Raw genomic sequence first — 12536 nt, 5'->3', positions numbered from 1 at the left:
GTACCTCGCCTACCTCCAACTCCGCACAACATCGATGTTCACCAATCTGAGCCTGTTTGCACGTCAACCCTGTCCGGACAGAGAGTGCTTTAGGTCAAGATGCATGTTCAATCACAGCTCCTCCTCAAAGCCTAACGTTACCGTCGAAGATAGGTCCGCGAAGCGTTCACGACCGACGGTCGCCGCATCTACATCAATGCCCAGGGAAGCCCCCACAGTTGCAGCAACAACTCCACAGCCACTTCGCAACAGGCAGCCATCTACTGGATTTATAACAAAACCCGCTAACTCCTCTTCTGCTCTACCAGCGGTTAGTCTTCCCTGCGTCCGCTGCATGGCTGACTCTAGTCCAAAGCCTCGATTGACGGCCTGTCTTCAGGCTCTGCCCTTCCCGTGTTCCCCCGTTCCTCTCGTCAACCAGCGCCGGATAGGCAAACTGCGTTCCGCAAACTCCTGAACCAGTTTGAGATACTTGTAAGCTCCTAGAGCGACATAGCTGACACATATCCAGTACTCCGATATCAGTAAATCCAACCCAAATCTTGCACGTGAATCAGCGATCGAACAGGAGCGCGAGATTTCGGAGACTTCAAGCAATCTCAAAGTTTACAAGTCCGCGATTCATCACGCGGCGGTCCAGATCTCTCGCCGTCCTAAACCCGACAGCGTATCGCACACGTCTATCGGAACTGTGAAGGAGTCGAAAGCAGCTACTGAAGCGGCAGCCGTCGCTAAAGCTAGCCAGCTGTCCATCGCCAAGCTCAGGCAGTATTGTCTAAACGAGAAGGACTTTTCGAAGTGGGGCTATCCGGACCCCAGTAATTCTGAACTGCAACACCCCACGAACCGGATCCCGCCAGGCGGGAGTGAGGGCACAAAGCAGATCTGTGATCGATGCAAGGTTGAATTTGTGGTCGATCCTTCCCCGCTCGAAGACTGCAGATTCCATTCCGGTCGCGTCGCTCCTGAGCGAGTAGAGGGTCGTCGCAAATGGATTTACAGTTGCTGCAAAATGGAACGGGGAACTGCAGGGTGTCAAGAAGGACATCACGTATTCTCCGACAGGGAGGACGACGTCAAGCTATCCGCCAGAATTCCGTTTAGATACGCCAAAGATTTGCGGGCTGATAGGAAATGGGGGCAGTATCTGGATGTCCTTGGTTTGGATTGCGAGATGATCTGTGAGTGATATGGTGGCGACAGAATGCGCTGACTTTGATAGACACGACTGATGGATCGGCTCTTGCGAGAGCGACATTTGTCGATGACTGTGGCAGGGTCGTTCTCGATGAGCACGTACGGCAAAAATCAGCTGTCCTGTAAGTCGGCCGTGCGGGCGCGTCTGACCTTGCCAGCGATTGCAATACCCGTTTCTCAGGCATCTCGCCCGAAGACCTCTCGAATGCCGTGATGACGCTGGAAGATGTTCGCGCCGCCGCCGCTGCGTTCATCGGGCCCGACACGATACTTGTCGGCCACGGGTGAGTACAAAGCCTACAGTCAAGTTGACCCCAGACTCGAGAACGATCTCCGGGCACTAAGGCTTCTGCACCCGAACATTATTGATACGGCAATTGTACGAGAGTGCTGAAGAACTCCACTGACCTCAGCTGTTCCCTCACGATAAAGGTGCGCCCTACCGCAGGGCACTACGCGATCTGTGAGTCCAAGCCCTCTATCACTCCACTAATGAAAGCGTCAAGGAGAAACTCGGGTACTTCATTCAGGATCGCACAGCCGACGCTGGACACAGTTCCGCTGAAGATGCTACGGCAACACTAGATCTGCTGAAGTGGCGGGTCCGAGAGGACGGCAGCTGACGGGGCAATCACACGTATGGCATCAATATGCATGTAGTTATGAACACAGGGTTCCATCTATATGCTCATCTATAGAGTGTCAGACGAGCGTAGATCCCGTCGACACATTGTGCTGTGCCGCTTTGCTCTCAAAGACGAGCTGGCGCCACAGCTGGAGCACGATGGGTTCGGCGTCCTCGGCGAGGACAGCCTGGAGCTCGTCAATGATATTCTCCGGGCTCTTGCGCTCTCCGAGCTGTTCCATGACAAAGTCCACAAGGTCCTGGTCAAGATCGCCGAGCGAGTCCCTGATCTTCTCCTGGACGAAACCGACAATCTTCCTGTGGACGTGGCCGTCCTCCACAGCGCGCCAGTGCACGGGCTCGGCGAAAACGTCGCGCGGACGCGTCGGGAGGTGTTTGCGGATATCGAGAAGGCGTGCTGCACGCTTTGCCTGCTCCTCCGCGTCCTCCATAACTTGGTCGTGACCGTCCTCATGTTCTAGCTTGACGAGCGCGCGTTTCTTTTTCCGCACCGCAGTATCGTCTTCGTCATCGCTGAGGGCGAGTGCAGCCTTTTGAGGCACTTGCGGCAGGGGCGACTTAACCACGGGCGGCTCGATCTTGGTTGTGATGGCGAGCTTGACGGGTGCGGCGTCCTCGGTCAACAGACCAGCTTGCCGCTGCTCCGCCTCCAGCTTTGCCAGTTCCTCCATTTGCCGTTGCAAGAACTGCTCCGACTCGGCCTCGAGCGCCTTGATTTCCGCATCCTCCTTGCGCCGATCATCGATGTCGTCGTGCTCCTCGCGCGTTCGCGCCTGCTGTCGCTTCTGGCGCCACAGAGCCCTGCGAGTTAGCCTAGGGCAAAAGTGCAGCGTACCTGTCATTGTAGAAAAGCTCCTTTCCGCGCTGCTCGAGCTCGTCGTCGTCCCAGTCCTCAAAGTCCTCCATCTGATTGCGGCGGCTCTTCGCCTCGGAGTCAGTACGCTGCTGGCGAGCAGCCTCCTCTCTGATAGCCAAGTCAATGCGCTGCCTTTCCAGACTTTCAACACGGTTTTCTCGCTGCAGTTAGTAAGCAACGACTCACGAGTCACTCACGTCTCGTAATGCAAGAGCTTTGTCCCGTTCTCGCCTCTGTCGCCGTATCGCCTCCTCCTCCTCATCTGTCCTCTCATTCTCTGACCGCCCCTCCGACGTCTCAGCCCGCACAAATGTCGGAGTCTTGTCCATGGGTGTGCGTCCGGATGACGGCTCAGGGGCTGCCTTAGGGAAAGCGCGGGTGCCGTATCCGTACCCGGAAGGTGCAGAAGGCTGGCGCTGCGCTGCCTGCAGCCGCATGCGTTCCTTCTCGCGCTCGCGCTCCTCGTCGATGTGTTTCTTATCCCGCTCACGCCTGGCGGCATTCTCTCGGAACACTGCGATCTGGTCTAGCACGGCCACCCGCTGGTTCTCGGGGAGGTCCCCCTCCTTGAGGTCCTGCAGATGGGCCGGAACGATCACTTCTATGGGCGAGTTGCGCCCAGTCTGCTTCGGTCGGCTCTGCTGAGGGCCGGCGCCACCGTCTCCAAGTCGAGCAACGATTCTTGCAATCGCCTGTCGGCAGACCGTATCCGCACTTTCGTCGCTCTAGTTGTCAGCGACAGGTCTCAATATATACGCACCTCTGAGCGGCCGAGCGTCTCCTCGAACTCCTGAAGGAACTCTGCAGTCTTCTGGTCTGCCTTAACAACGAGCGCCTTTGGCGGATTGTTACGGCCAGCAGGCGTCAGATCTGGCAATTGAACACCGTTCAGACAACGGATTGCCCGCAACACAACTTCAGGACTCTCAAAGGAGGCGAACCCAAAGGCTGGAGGCTTGCCTCCCGTTCCTTCCACGAGCTTGAGCTCATAAAGTGGCCCGCAAGCGTTCAGGAGGTCCTTCAAAGTCTGCTCCCGTATTCCTGGGGCGATACTGCCGACGAAGACCTTGGTGGTCTTGACGTCCCTCTTTGGCCCGGATGAGACGCTGTGACGACTCCCCTGATTGGGGTTCCCCGGTAATCCCGACGGCAGCGGTGGAAGCCCCTGCCCTTGAGGCCCGGGGTGGTATGGCCGGCCTCCTGGGGAGCCTAGACCATACCGAGGCGATCCTGCGTTCGGCGACGGGGCAAACTTGGGCGGAAAGGGTGGAGGATGATGAGCAGGCGGAAAGGGCGGCAGCTGAGCTCCCGGCGGGAGGTTTGGTCGGAAAGGCGGAAAGTTGCCTGGGCGAGGGGGATACGGAGGTTGGCCGCCGCCTCCGTTGTACGACATGCTTCAGACCTTGTCAAGGTAGTGATGTATAGATGGTGTCTGGATTTGTTAGTTGCCGTGCTCGGTGCAAGAGCAATTCGACTAATGAGATGTCCACCGTGGGAGATCGTGAATCATTTTACGTAACACTACGGGGCTCCATTCGACCTCCCCTGTTGTCCAAGACCTACAGTGTTCAACGCAATCGAGCATTGTCAACAACCGCGTCTCTCTGCTTTACCAAGCACGGTCATGGCGGCTCCCCCTGCTCGCACACCAGCAGCCAAGCCTCTTCTTCCGCTAACGACTGACATAATCGTGAGGAACCTGATTTGGTAGACAAGCTGACAAAATCAGCAGAGCTTCAAGCCGGCTCGAGTATTTAGTGACGCCGTCGATAATAGTAGTTCGGGCGTGTCTAAGAACCCGCTGCAAGTGACAAGTCTGTCCTTTGACGATGCTGGGGAACGATGCGTGACTTCGGGTGAGGATGACGTGTTCACGGTCTACGATGCGAGACGGGGAAAGTGAGTGGTTAATCTCGCAGCAGCTGCCGACGAGGTAGTTCCTAACACTAAGGAAAATCCGGACTCTGTACTCAAAGAAGTATGGAATCGATCATGCTCGTTTTACGCATCGACGAGAAAATATTATCCATGCCTCGACGAAGGGCGACCATGCCATTCGCTACCATTCCATGCACGACAACAAGTACTTGTCGTACTTCCAGGGACACACTGGCCTGTGAGTACGCTGAGCAGTGCCGTCCGGCGACAGCGATCTGGTCACAGGGAGTCAAACGCCGAAGTGGGAGTGGGAGGCAATTGCTGACCTACGTAGGGTTCGGTCACTGCATATGAACCCGGCGGATGATACATTCATCTCAGCTGGAGATGACGGAACGGTGCGCTTATGGGACCTGCGCACTTCATCATGTCGGGTAAGCTACTGCCCTCATTGGAGCTGACTTGGCAGGGTGTGGTGAATGATATGGGTGGACCGACGGTTGCTGCCTTCGATTCAAGCGGCGTGGTCTTCTCCGTTGCGTGCTCTCAAACCCAGACCGTGATGCTGTACGATTCGACTTCTATGGACGATGTGAGCTCGGGTTCGGCACCCATCTGACTCTCAGGCTCCGTTTGCGCATGCGGCTCTAATCGACGTCGCGCTCGACCCGTCCCAGCGGCCAATTTTCACCTCGATATCGTTTTCGAACGACGGCAATCACCTCCTGGTGGGTACGTCCAGCAACGTGCACTATGTGTTGGACGCCTACGACCTGACGCTGCTGCGGCGACTGGAAGGACATGTGGGCCTAGGCCAAAGCAGCGGGGAGGAGGTGAGCTGGAGCGCGGATTCGAAATGGGTGTTCTCCGGATCTGCGGATGGGACTGTCGCCGTGTGGGATTTGGGCATACCGAAAGGTGCGGAGAAGCTCGAGCCGCCAGCTGGACGCAACGAGCCTGCGCCAACACTCAAGCCAACAGCAACACTTCGCGCCGGGGAGGGCCAACATGCGCCCAGCCGCGCTGTCGCATTCAACCCCCGCTTCGGCATGCTATCTGTTGGCGGGGAGGAGTTGTCGTTCTGGCTTCCGCCGCAGCCGGAGGGCGACGAGGGGTGGTAATGGGTGAGCGCAGCTTTCTCGTGCTCAAAGCATTGTGACCACCTGCCCCAATGTCGATCTGCTAAGAGCACTGCTGTTTCGATGCATGGTAAGGGTCTCCAGATGCATGCGACTGCAATCTCATCGTGCGAGAGTCCCTGTCCAGCTTGCCTGTTGCTCGTAGCTCAGATGAACTTGCTGCGTAGCACGCTGTCAAATGTACTGCGTGAGATGATCGCGCAGCTACAACACTGACTTGCCAACAGCTTGTGGCACACAAGCAGGCTGGCACGGGGGGATGGAGGCTGCGGAAGCCGTAACTCACCGCGGGACGATGTTGAACAGTCAGTGCGTCCATTGCGAAGTCGCTGCACATTTGCAGCATGTGCGCTGTCAGCGGGTTCTGCCACGAAGCTCAGCACAGCGCAGAACAAAGACCACGCCACAGCAGTGAATTGGCCGGCTCGCAAACCTGGCTGGTGTGTCGGTGCAGTCGTTTGACGGCTTGACAACCTCTTCGTTTACGTCTCCGCGACCCCAATTCCCTTTGCCTGCGCACCTGCGGATGATGCTATTCTGGTGGCCACCCGCAGGTGCAATTGCAAGGTGACAGGACCGTTGACCTTTGGCCGCTTCTGCGGGCTCCGGTTTAGCGTCGATAGCGTCGGTGCGAGCCAGCTGCCGATTTGCGCAATCGACTCTCGGACTGATGCAGCGTTGACGCTGCCTTCACCAAAGAACGGCAGAGAGGTGACCCAACATATAGGAGGATTTCACCGTGAAGTCCTCGTAGTACTGCAGAAGTGTCCTGCAGGAATAGAAAAGAATGAAGGAGTTCAGCGATGGCCAGAACCGGGAGGTTGTCCGCTTCCAACCATGTTGATTCAGCACTGGTGTACAAGACGGAAATATGATAGGCGTGGACAGTGTGTCAAGCATGGCGAAATACACTTGTAGTCGCCAGATGCAGGCAAGGTAGAGCTTCTTGGCTCCATGGGTGTTAGCTCAGGGCCGGCTGTAGCGTTTGAATTTCTGAAACCGCCCAATTTCGGACAGAGCGCAGCCAAAGTTGCTTCATGTAAACCTTACGGCATGCTACTCCTCCAGGTGCTGGCCTGACCTCCGGCCGACAGGCAGGATGCCAGTCAACCGCATCTTCGCTGAGCTGTGGGGATCGCGAGGGAGGGGGACAGAGCCTGCCCCGAGGTTCGCATGTTTACTAGCTCCCACACCTCCCGGCCTGGGAAGGCAATCCAAACGTGCGAACCTGAGGATGGGAGCCGGAGACTGAACACAGTGACGAGTGATGGTCGTCGCCATGCATGAATCACAAGGTTAGCGCAATGATCAGGCGACAATGCGGCCTTGCTACTTCTCTGAGGGTGTGCATATAGGACTGCCACCTGCAGCGCACTGGGCTCCTGATCATCTCTTTGAGAGCTAAACGGCCATCGGAGCAGCGCACGCCAGATTAGTCGATCCGGCATTTCGCGACACAGGAAGAGTCGTTGCAGCGTCATCTCTTCCACTTTGGTTCGCGGTGACGTACTCCCAGATATCATCCCAGAAAGGAGGTTCCGGTTTCCCTTCGGTCGGACAGTCAGCAGGTTAAACTCGCGACTCGAGCCTTTCACCAGTCGTGGTCTTCGTTCGGAGCATGACCGCGCCATGGACAAAATAGCCAACATGGAATCGCTTGACAGACACAGTCCCACCGGATACGCCTGGCAAGAATGCACATGCCGCATAGGATGAGTAGGGTCGCGACCAGGCTATGAGCGCGGGTCGATAAGGGGTTGAATATCTCCCTGTTTTGCATTACATCGGAGAACGAGTTTGACTTCGTTGCCCGATGGTCTAATTTGGGTAACTTGACCAGAGCTGGCAATGCGGTCCGCGATCAAACGTCAGAGATCAGAGAAGCGATGCACACCAAACTCAGCGCGCTCAGCGCCTTGAAGCGTGGAACAGGGGATGGAATCGACTCGCGAAGCTGAAAAGGATGAAAGCTCGAGAGCTCGCGAGTGTCGGAGATCCTCAATATGCAAACGCTGCACTACTGCAGTACTGCAGGCTGGATTAGGTGACTAACAAGCGAGACAATGTGTGAGGCGCGTCTCTGGCGGGGTCACTTGTCGATGATCGATGGGCCAGGCTTCCGCCGCAGCAGAAGAAGATAAGAATACTGCACTCTTTGATCAGATCTGATCAGCTGCAGGGACGTGCTTCTGCTGCGGCGGCCCGTCCTTTAACCCTGCATTCCCTGTGGGCTTGTGCATGCCCTTTTGCTTTTCAATATGCGCACTGCAGGTACGCAGGTAATGCCCCCCTGACAGAAAGCCTATTGCATAGACCGCTGAAGTGGTCAGGCAGTAGGGATGAGGTGAACAGTTGGGAGAGCCGACAAACTGTGATAACTGCTGGGGCGCGCGACCCATTGGCCAGTGGTGCCAGTCGTAGATGTCGCTTGCAGGTTGCGTGGTAGCTGGGCTGGGCTGTGGAAGATGGGGCTAAGGATCAAAGCTATCAAAGGGCTGGGCCGAGACCGAATCTGGGTGAATTGATTCCGTCCCCGTGATTGTGTTTGGCTGAGAGCATCGCCAGGCGGCGGCCAGACCCTGCACACATGCCCTGTCCCAGCCAGGTTGGCCAGGTAGGCCAGGCAGCGCACGGCGCCAGCACAAGTCAGCTGTGCCAGAATGCCAGGATGCCAGGAACAAGAGCAGATGCAATGAGCCGTGGACGAGGGACAGCGCGCAGCACCAGGGCGCGAGCTGCTACCTGCCAGGCCCCAAGGTCAGGTGAAGGTCTGGTCTCGTCTGGTCTGGTCCGGTCTCAAGTCTCAGCCTCGACTGTCAATCGTCACTTGCCGTGCTGCAAGCCTCGCCTCGATCCCTCCACTGGCCACTAACACCGCGCACACCATACTTTGTCCTCTTCACTCGTCACCTGGGCCCCGTCTCTCGCTTCCATTCCTACTTCTGCTTTGCCTTCTTCTTGCGAGCCTGACAGTCGTACAGTCGACCGTTGGAGCCCGACTAGCCCGGATCGCCGTGACATCCATCCCACTAGCGCAGCCATTGCCCTTCCCCCATTTGACTCCACCTACCCCTCGTCATATCCCCTCATCCCAACACAACAAACCACCCCGATACAAGCGACCGATCAGATCAGCCGACCTTCCCGGGCCGCCCGCTTATCCAAACAACAACGCAGTAGCACTCGCAGTGCAGCGATATACGTCTTCATCCCCGCTCTCCGTTCTGACGACTTCGGCGCCTTGCATGTCCCGCAGAGTGACAGGTTTCCTGCATCCCTTGTCCGACTACGAAGCTCCCACGAGTCTTAACTGAAAAGCTTTCTCTCTACAATCGAACCTCACAACTCCTCTTCGGAGGCCTCACGCAACATGTCGGCGGCTACCACGACGCCTCCTACGCCGCCGACCTCGCTGCCAGCGTTCGCTCGAGTCACTTCAGCTTCAATTCTGCAGCGAAACGCCTCGACTTCCTCGTCCCGATCAACAACAACAAGCGAGTCGACCTCGTCACTCGTCGCCGTCCCCATTCGGCCTCCACCGATCCAGACCCGCACAACTGCAACACCCGAGGCTCAGCTACCATCCGAAGGCGCGCCCAGCTATGATCTTGAACCCTCCGGCGGTTACTACGGAGGTCGTGGTTTCATGCACAACGGCCCTCGCATGGCTCGACAGGCGACCATGCCCGTTCACAACTCCCTCCCGCACCTGATCACTGACGACGTCAGCATGCCGGAGCGCAGCGTCTCAGTTCCCCCTAACGCTTCAAGAAGCCCCACGACTCCGAGAGCGTCGCACCGGTCCCTTGACACCGAATCGGCGCCCCAGTTGCCACTGCCTGTTTCCCCCGGGCCATTGTCGTTAGGCTACGATGACAGTAGTGATAGCAGGAGTGAGGAGAAGAGCGAAGCTCGAAGCGACGCTCTCACCCCCAGCCGAGGTCGCCAAGGCGATTCATGCCCGCCGACCCCTTCCACTGCTCGGTCAGGAGCACACCGGAGGGATCACAGCGCCGACTCCAGTACTGTCGCTCCCAGCGAGCGCACCGAGCGTGAACGTCGTCCAAGCCACGCGTCCGCCAATTCCGCCGCGTCGAGCGCGCGAGCTCGGCCGTCCACTCGTGACTTCATCCTTGGGGAAGAGCTCGGCCGCGGCAGTTATAGTACTGTCGTCCACGCCGTCTACTCCCCGTCGTTCCTCGCCAACAACCCGCGCCCAGCAAACGCTCAGTTTGCCATCAAGATCATGAACCAAGCACACCTGATTCAGGAGAAGAAAGCCAAGTACGCTCACATCGAACGGGACGCCCTTATCCGTCTCGCTCAACCATCCCGGAACCTTGGTGTGCGGGGGCATCAGCGAGGCTTATCAAGCTCTTCTGGCCACAGCGGTGTTCTCCGCAAAAGTGGCCACGGCGCGCCTTCTGTCGGCACAAGCCTGCCCACCATTGGTGTGAGTGAAGTGCCGTCCTCCTCACTCGTATCTCCCACGCCAATGTCCCCGCGAATGTCGACTTCCCGCCGGCTCCGTGGAGATGGACAAGAAGTCTTGGACGAGCGCCCTCCGCCAAGTGTTTTCTCGAGCCGGCCGCCGTCGCCTGTGCAGGAAGAAGAGGACGGCAGCTCTGACACGGGAAATCTGTCTGAGTCACTCTCCTCCTCGGGCGGCCGAGATACCGCCCCCGAGATCAGTGCCGGGAGCGCCGGTGAGCGTGCCCGCACACCTCGCAAGCGTCGTCAGTCGCTGGCTCCCTCGGAGCGCAGCACTCGTAGTGCACGCAGCGGCAAGTCCACGGCTGGATCAGTTGTCGTCCAGCAGGGCCATCCCGGCATTGTGCGCCTGTACAGCACCTTTGCCGACCGCACGTCGGTCTGTAAGTAGCAGATGCCTCAACCAAGCTTACGGTAGACTTTGTTCTCGAGTACGCCAGCAACGGAGAGTTAGCACAGAAGATCCGCAAGTTTGGCTCCCTCGACGTCAACTCTGCACGCTACTATGCTGCGCTGCTCATCGACACGCTCGAGTTCATTCATGAGCGCGACATCATTCATCGCGACCTCAAGCCTGAAAAGTGAGACAGTTCTTCACAGCTGTGCTAACGAGTAGCATCCTTTTGGACGACGAGATGCGTATCAAGGTGACAGATTTCGGATCGGCAAAGATCCTCGGCCGGAATGGAGAGAAGGAGTCGACGAGCAAGCGCTCCTTCGTTGGATCTGCTGACTATGTCAGTCCAGAGGTCCTTCGCGACGAGCCTGCCTCGTTCGCCTCTGATATCTGGGCTTTCGGTGTCGTTTTATACGACTTTATCTACGGAAAGTCACCATTCCGTAGCGCCACCGAGTTTCTCACATTCCAGAAGGTCCTGAAAAGAGAGCTGTCTTTCCCGGAAGGTTTCGACGAAACCGCCCGTGATCTCGTGGAACTTGCACTCAATCTGGACCCGACCAAGCGCCCTACCGCTCAGGCCCTCAAGTCGCATCCCTTCTTTGCTGGCATCGACTGGAATAATCTGTGGTCTATTCCTGCGCCAAAGATGCACACTGGCATTACGCCTCCCGTCAAGACGCTCGACACTGTTCAGCTCAGCTCAGACGCCTGGACCGTGTTCGACGAGGAGGAGTCGGAGCACGAAGTGCTCGAGGAGTCGGGAGCGACACCCGCCAACCCGCGCGAACCTCAGTACGACCGAGTTGCCGCCGCCAAGGCCGTCCGCGCTGTCGATAATCAAGATTCGTCGCCGCGCTCATCGGACGACATCTACCAGCCTCCTCGCCCTGGCTGGCTTGACGAGGAAGGAGTGCCTCGCCAAAACTTCAGAGAGCACAAAGCACGCGGGTGGTCAACGAGCTCCAGCTCGAGCGGTGGACGGCTTAGCGGTCTTCTCGAGACCATGGGAATCAACCCTGCCTACAACTCGCCTGGCCACCGTGCAACTTCTAACAGGGGTGGCCCGAGTCGTGCCAGCGGTCGCAGTGACGACCAATCGCTTGGCCATTCGGGAGTCTATCCGCGCAGCCCTCGCAGCCCCCGTTCCCCTCGCATGCGAAACCCGAACGACGCAAAGTGGGGACTGGGCGTTGCTACCGCAGACAACAGCCGATGGTATGAACCGTGAGCTCTGCAAACTTTTGTGCTAACTTCACAGGACTCCTGTGCTTTTCCCTCACGAGCGTGTAGTGCTCTCGACGCCGATCCTTGCAAAGCCCTCGAACGGCACACTTCCTTCCTTCCTACTGCCGCCTTCTAAACGCCGCCAGCTCGTGCTCACCGACTTCCCGCGCCTGCTTGTCATCAAAGAGGACGAGCATACCCATGCGCCCAAGATCAAGACCGAGTTCTTCTTCGTGACGCATCCGAAGAGCATCAAGATCGCTGCTCAACTGCGCAAGGACGGAAATGGCCCTGCTACTGGAGAGGATGACGACCGGCCCGTGAACGTCATCCTCGAGCTGCACGAGAAAGGAAACCGCATGTTCCTGCTCCAGACTGTAGGTTATTCGGACGTTCATGAGTACTAATTTTCAGGCGACGCAAGCGTTCACCTATGCGACTGAGACCCCGGACGTGCGCTCGGCGTGGATTCACGCCTTGAAGCGCATTGTTTGAGCGCCTTGGCAGCAAGCACCCGACACTTTCTTTCATTCTTGCTTATCATTCTCCTGACCTTCAACCGTTCCCTACGGACGGATATGTTGTACACAAACAGCGCATACTGGTTCCAACACTCTTCTTCACCTGCAACATTTACACATGTCACAACTACGTGGCGGACGATGCATCATAATACTTGAGAACTTTGTGACTTGGCGATGCGCG

General features: G+C 57.5%; 3 protein-coding genes across 3 annotated transcripts; 2 read left to right on the top strand and 1 right to left on the bottom strand.

Annotated features, from left to right (window-relative positions):
• Nucleotides 1-103: 103 nt before the first annotated feature.
• A1Q1_06055 (3'-5' exonuclease) lies at nt 104-1323 on the top strand (the record flags this gene model as incomplete). Its single annotated transcript, XM_014321264.1, has 3 exons — nt 104-310; nt 512-1181; nt 1223-1323. The coding sequence occupies 3 exons, from the start codon at nt 104-106 to the stop codon at nt 1321-1323; spliced, it is 978 nt and encodes a 325-aa protein (XP_014176739.1).
• Nucleotides 1324-1899: 576 nt separating this feature from the next.
• A1Q1_06054 (uncharacterized protein) lies at nt 1900-4092 on the bottom strand (the record flags this gene model as incomplete). Its single annotated transcript, XM_014321263.1, has 3 exons — nt 1900-2628; nt 2897-3391; nt 3460-4092. The coding sequence occupies 3 exons, from the start codon at nt 4090-4092 to the stop codon at nt 1900-1902; spliced, it is 1857 nt and encodes a 618-aa protein (XP_014176738.1).
• Nucleotides 4093-9086: 4994 nt separating this feature from the next.
• A1Q1_06053 (protein kinase) lies at nt 9087-12238 on the top strand (the record flags this gene model as incomplete). The annotated part of the gene is made up of 4 exons (XM_014321262.1): nt 9087-10550; nt 10616-10740; nt 10824-11822; nt 11866-12238. The coding sequence occupies 4 exons, from the start codon at nt 9087-9089 to the stop codon at nt 12236-12238; spliced, it is 2961 nt and encodes a 986-aa protein (XP_014176737.1).
• Between the last annotated feature and the right edge of the window lie 298 nt (nt 12239-12536).

This window comes from Trichosporon asahii, assembly GCF_000293215.1.
Source record: "Trichosporon asahii var. asahii CBS 2479 unplaced genomic scaffold scaffold00075, whole genome shotgun sequence".
Taxonomy (NCBI): Eukaryota; Fungi; Basidiomycota; class Tremellomycetes; order Trichosporonales; family Trichosporonaceae; genus Trichosporon; species Trichosporon asahii.
The sequence above is the reverse complement of the archived record's forward strand: the minus strand, read 5'-3'. Positions and strand labels throughout refer to the sequence as shown.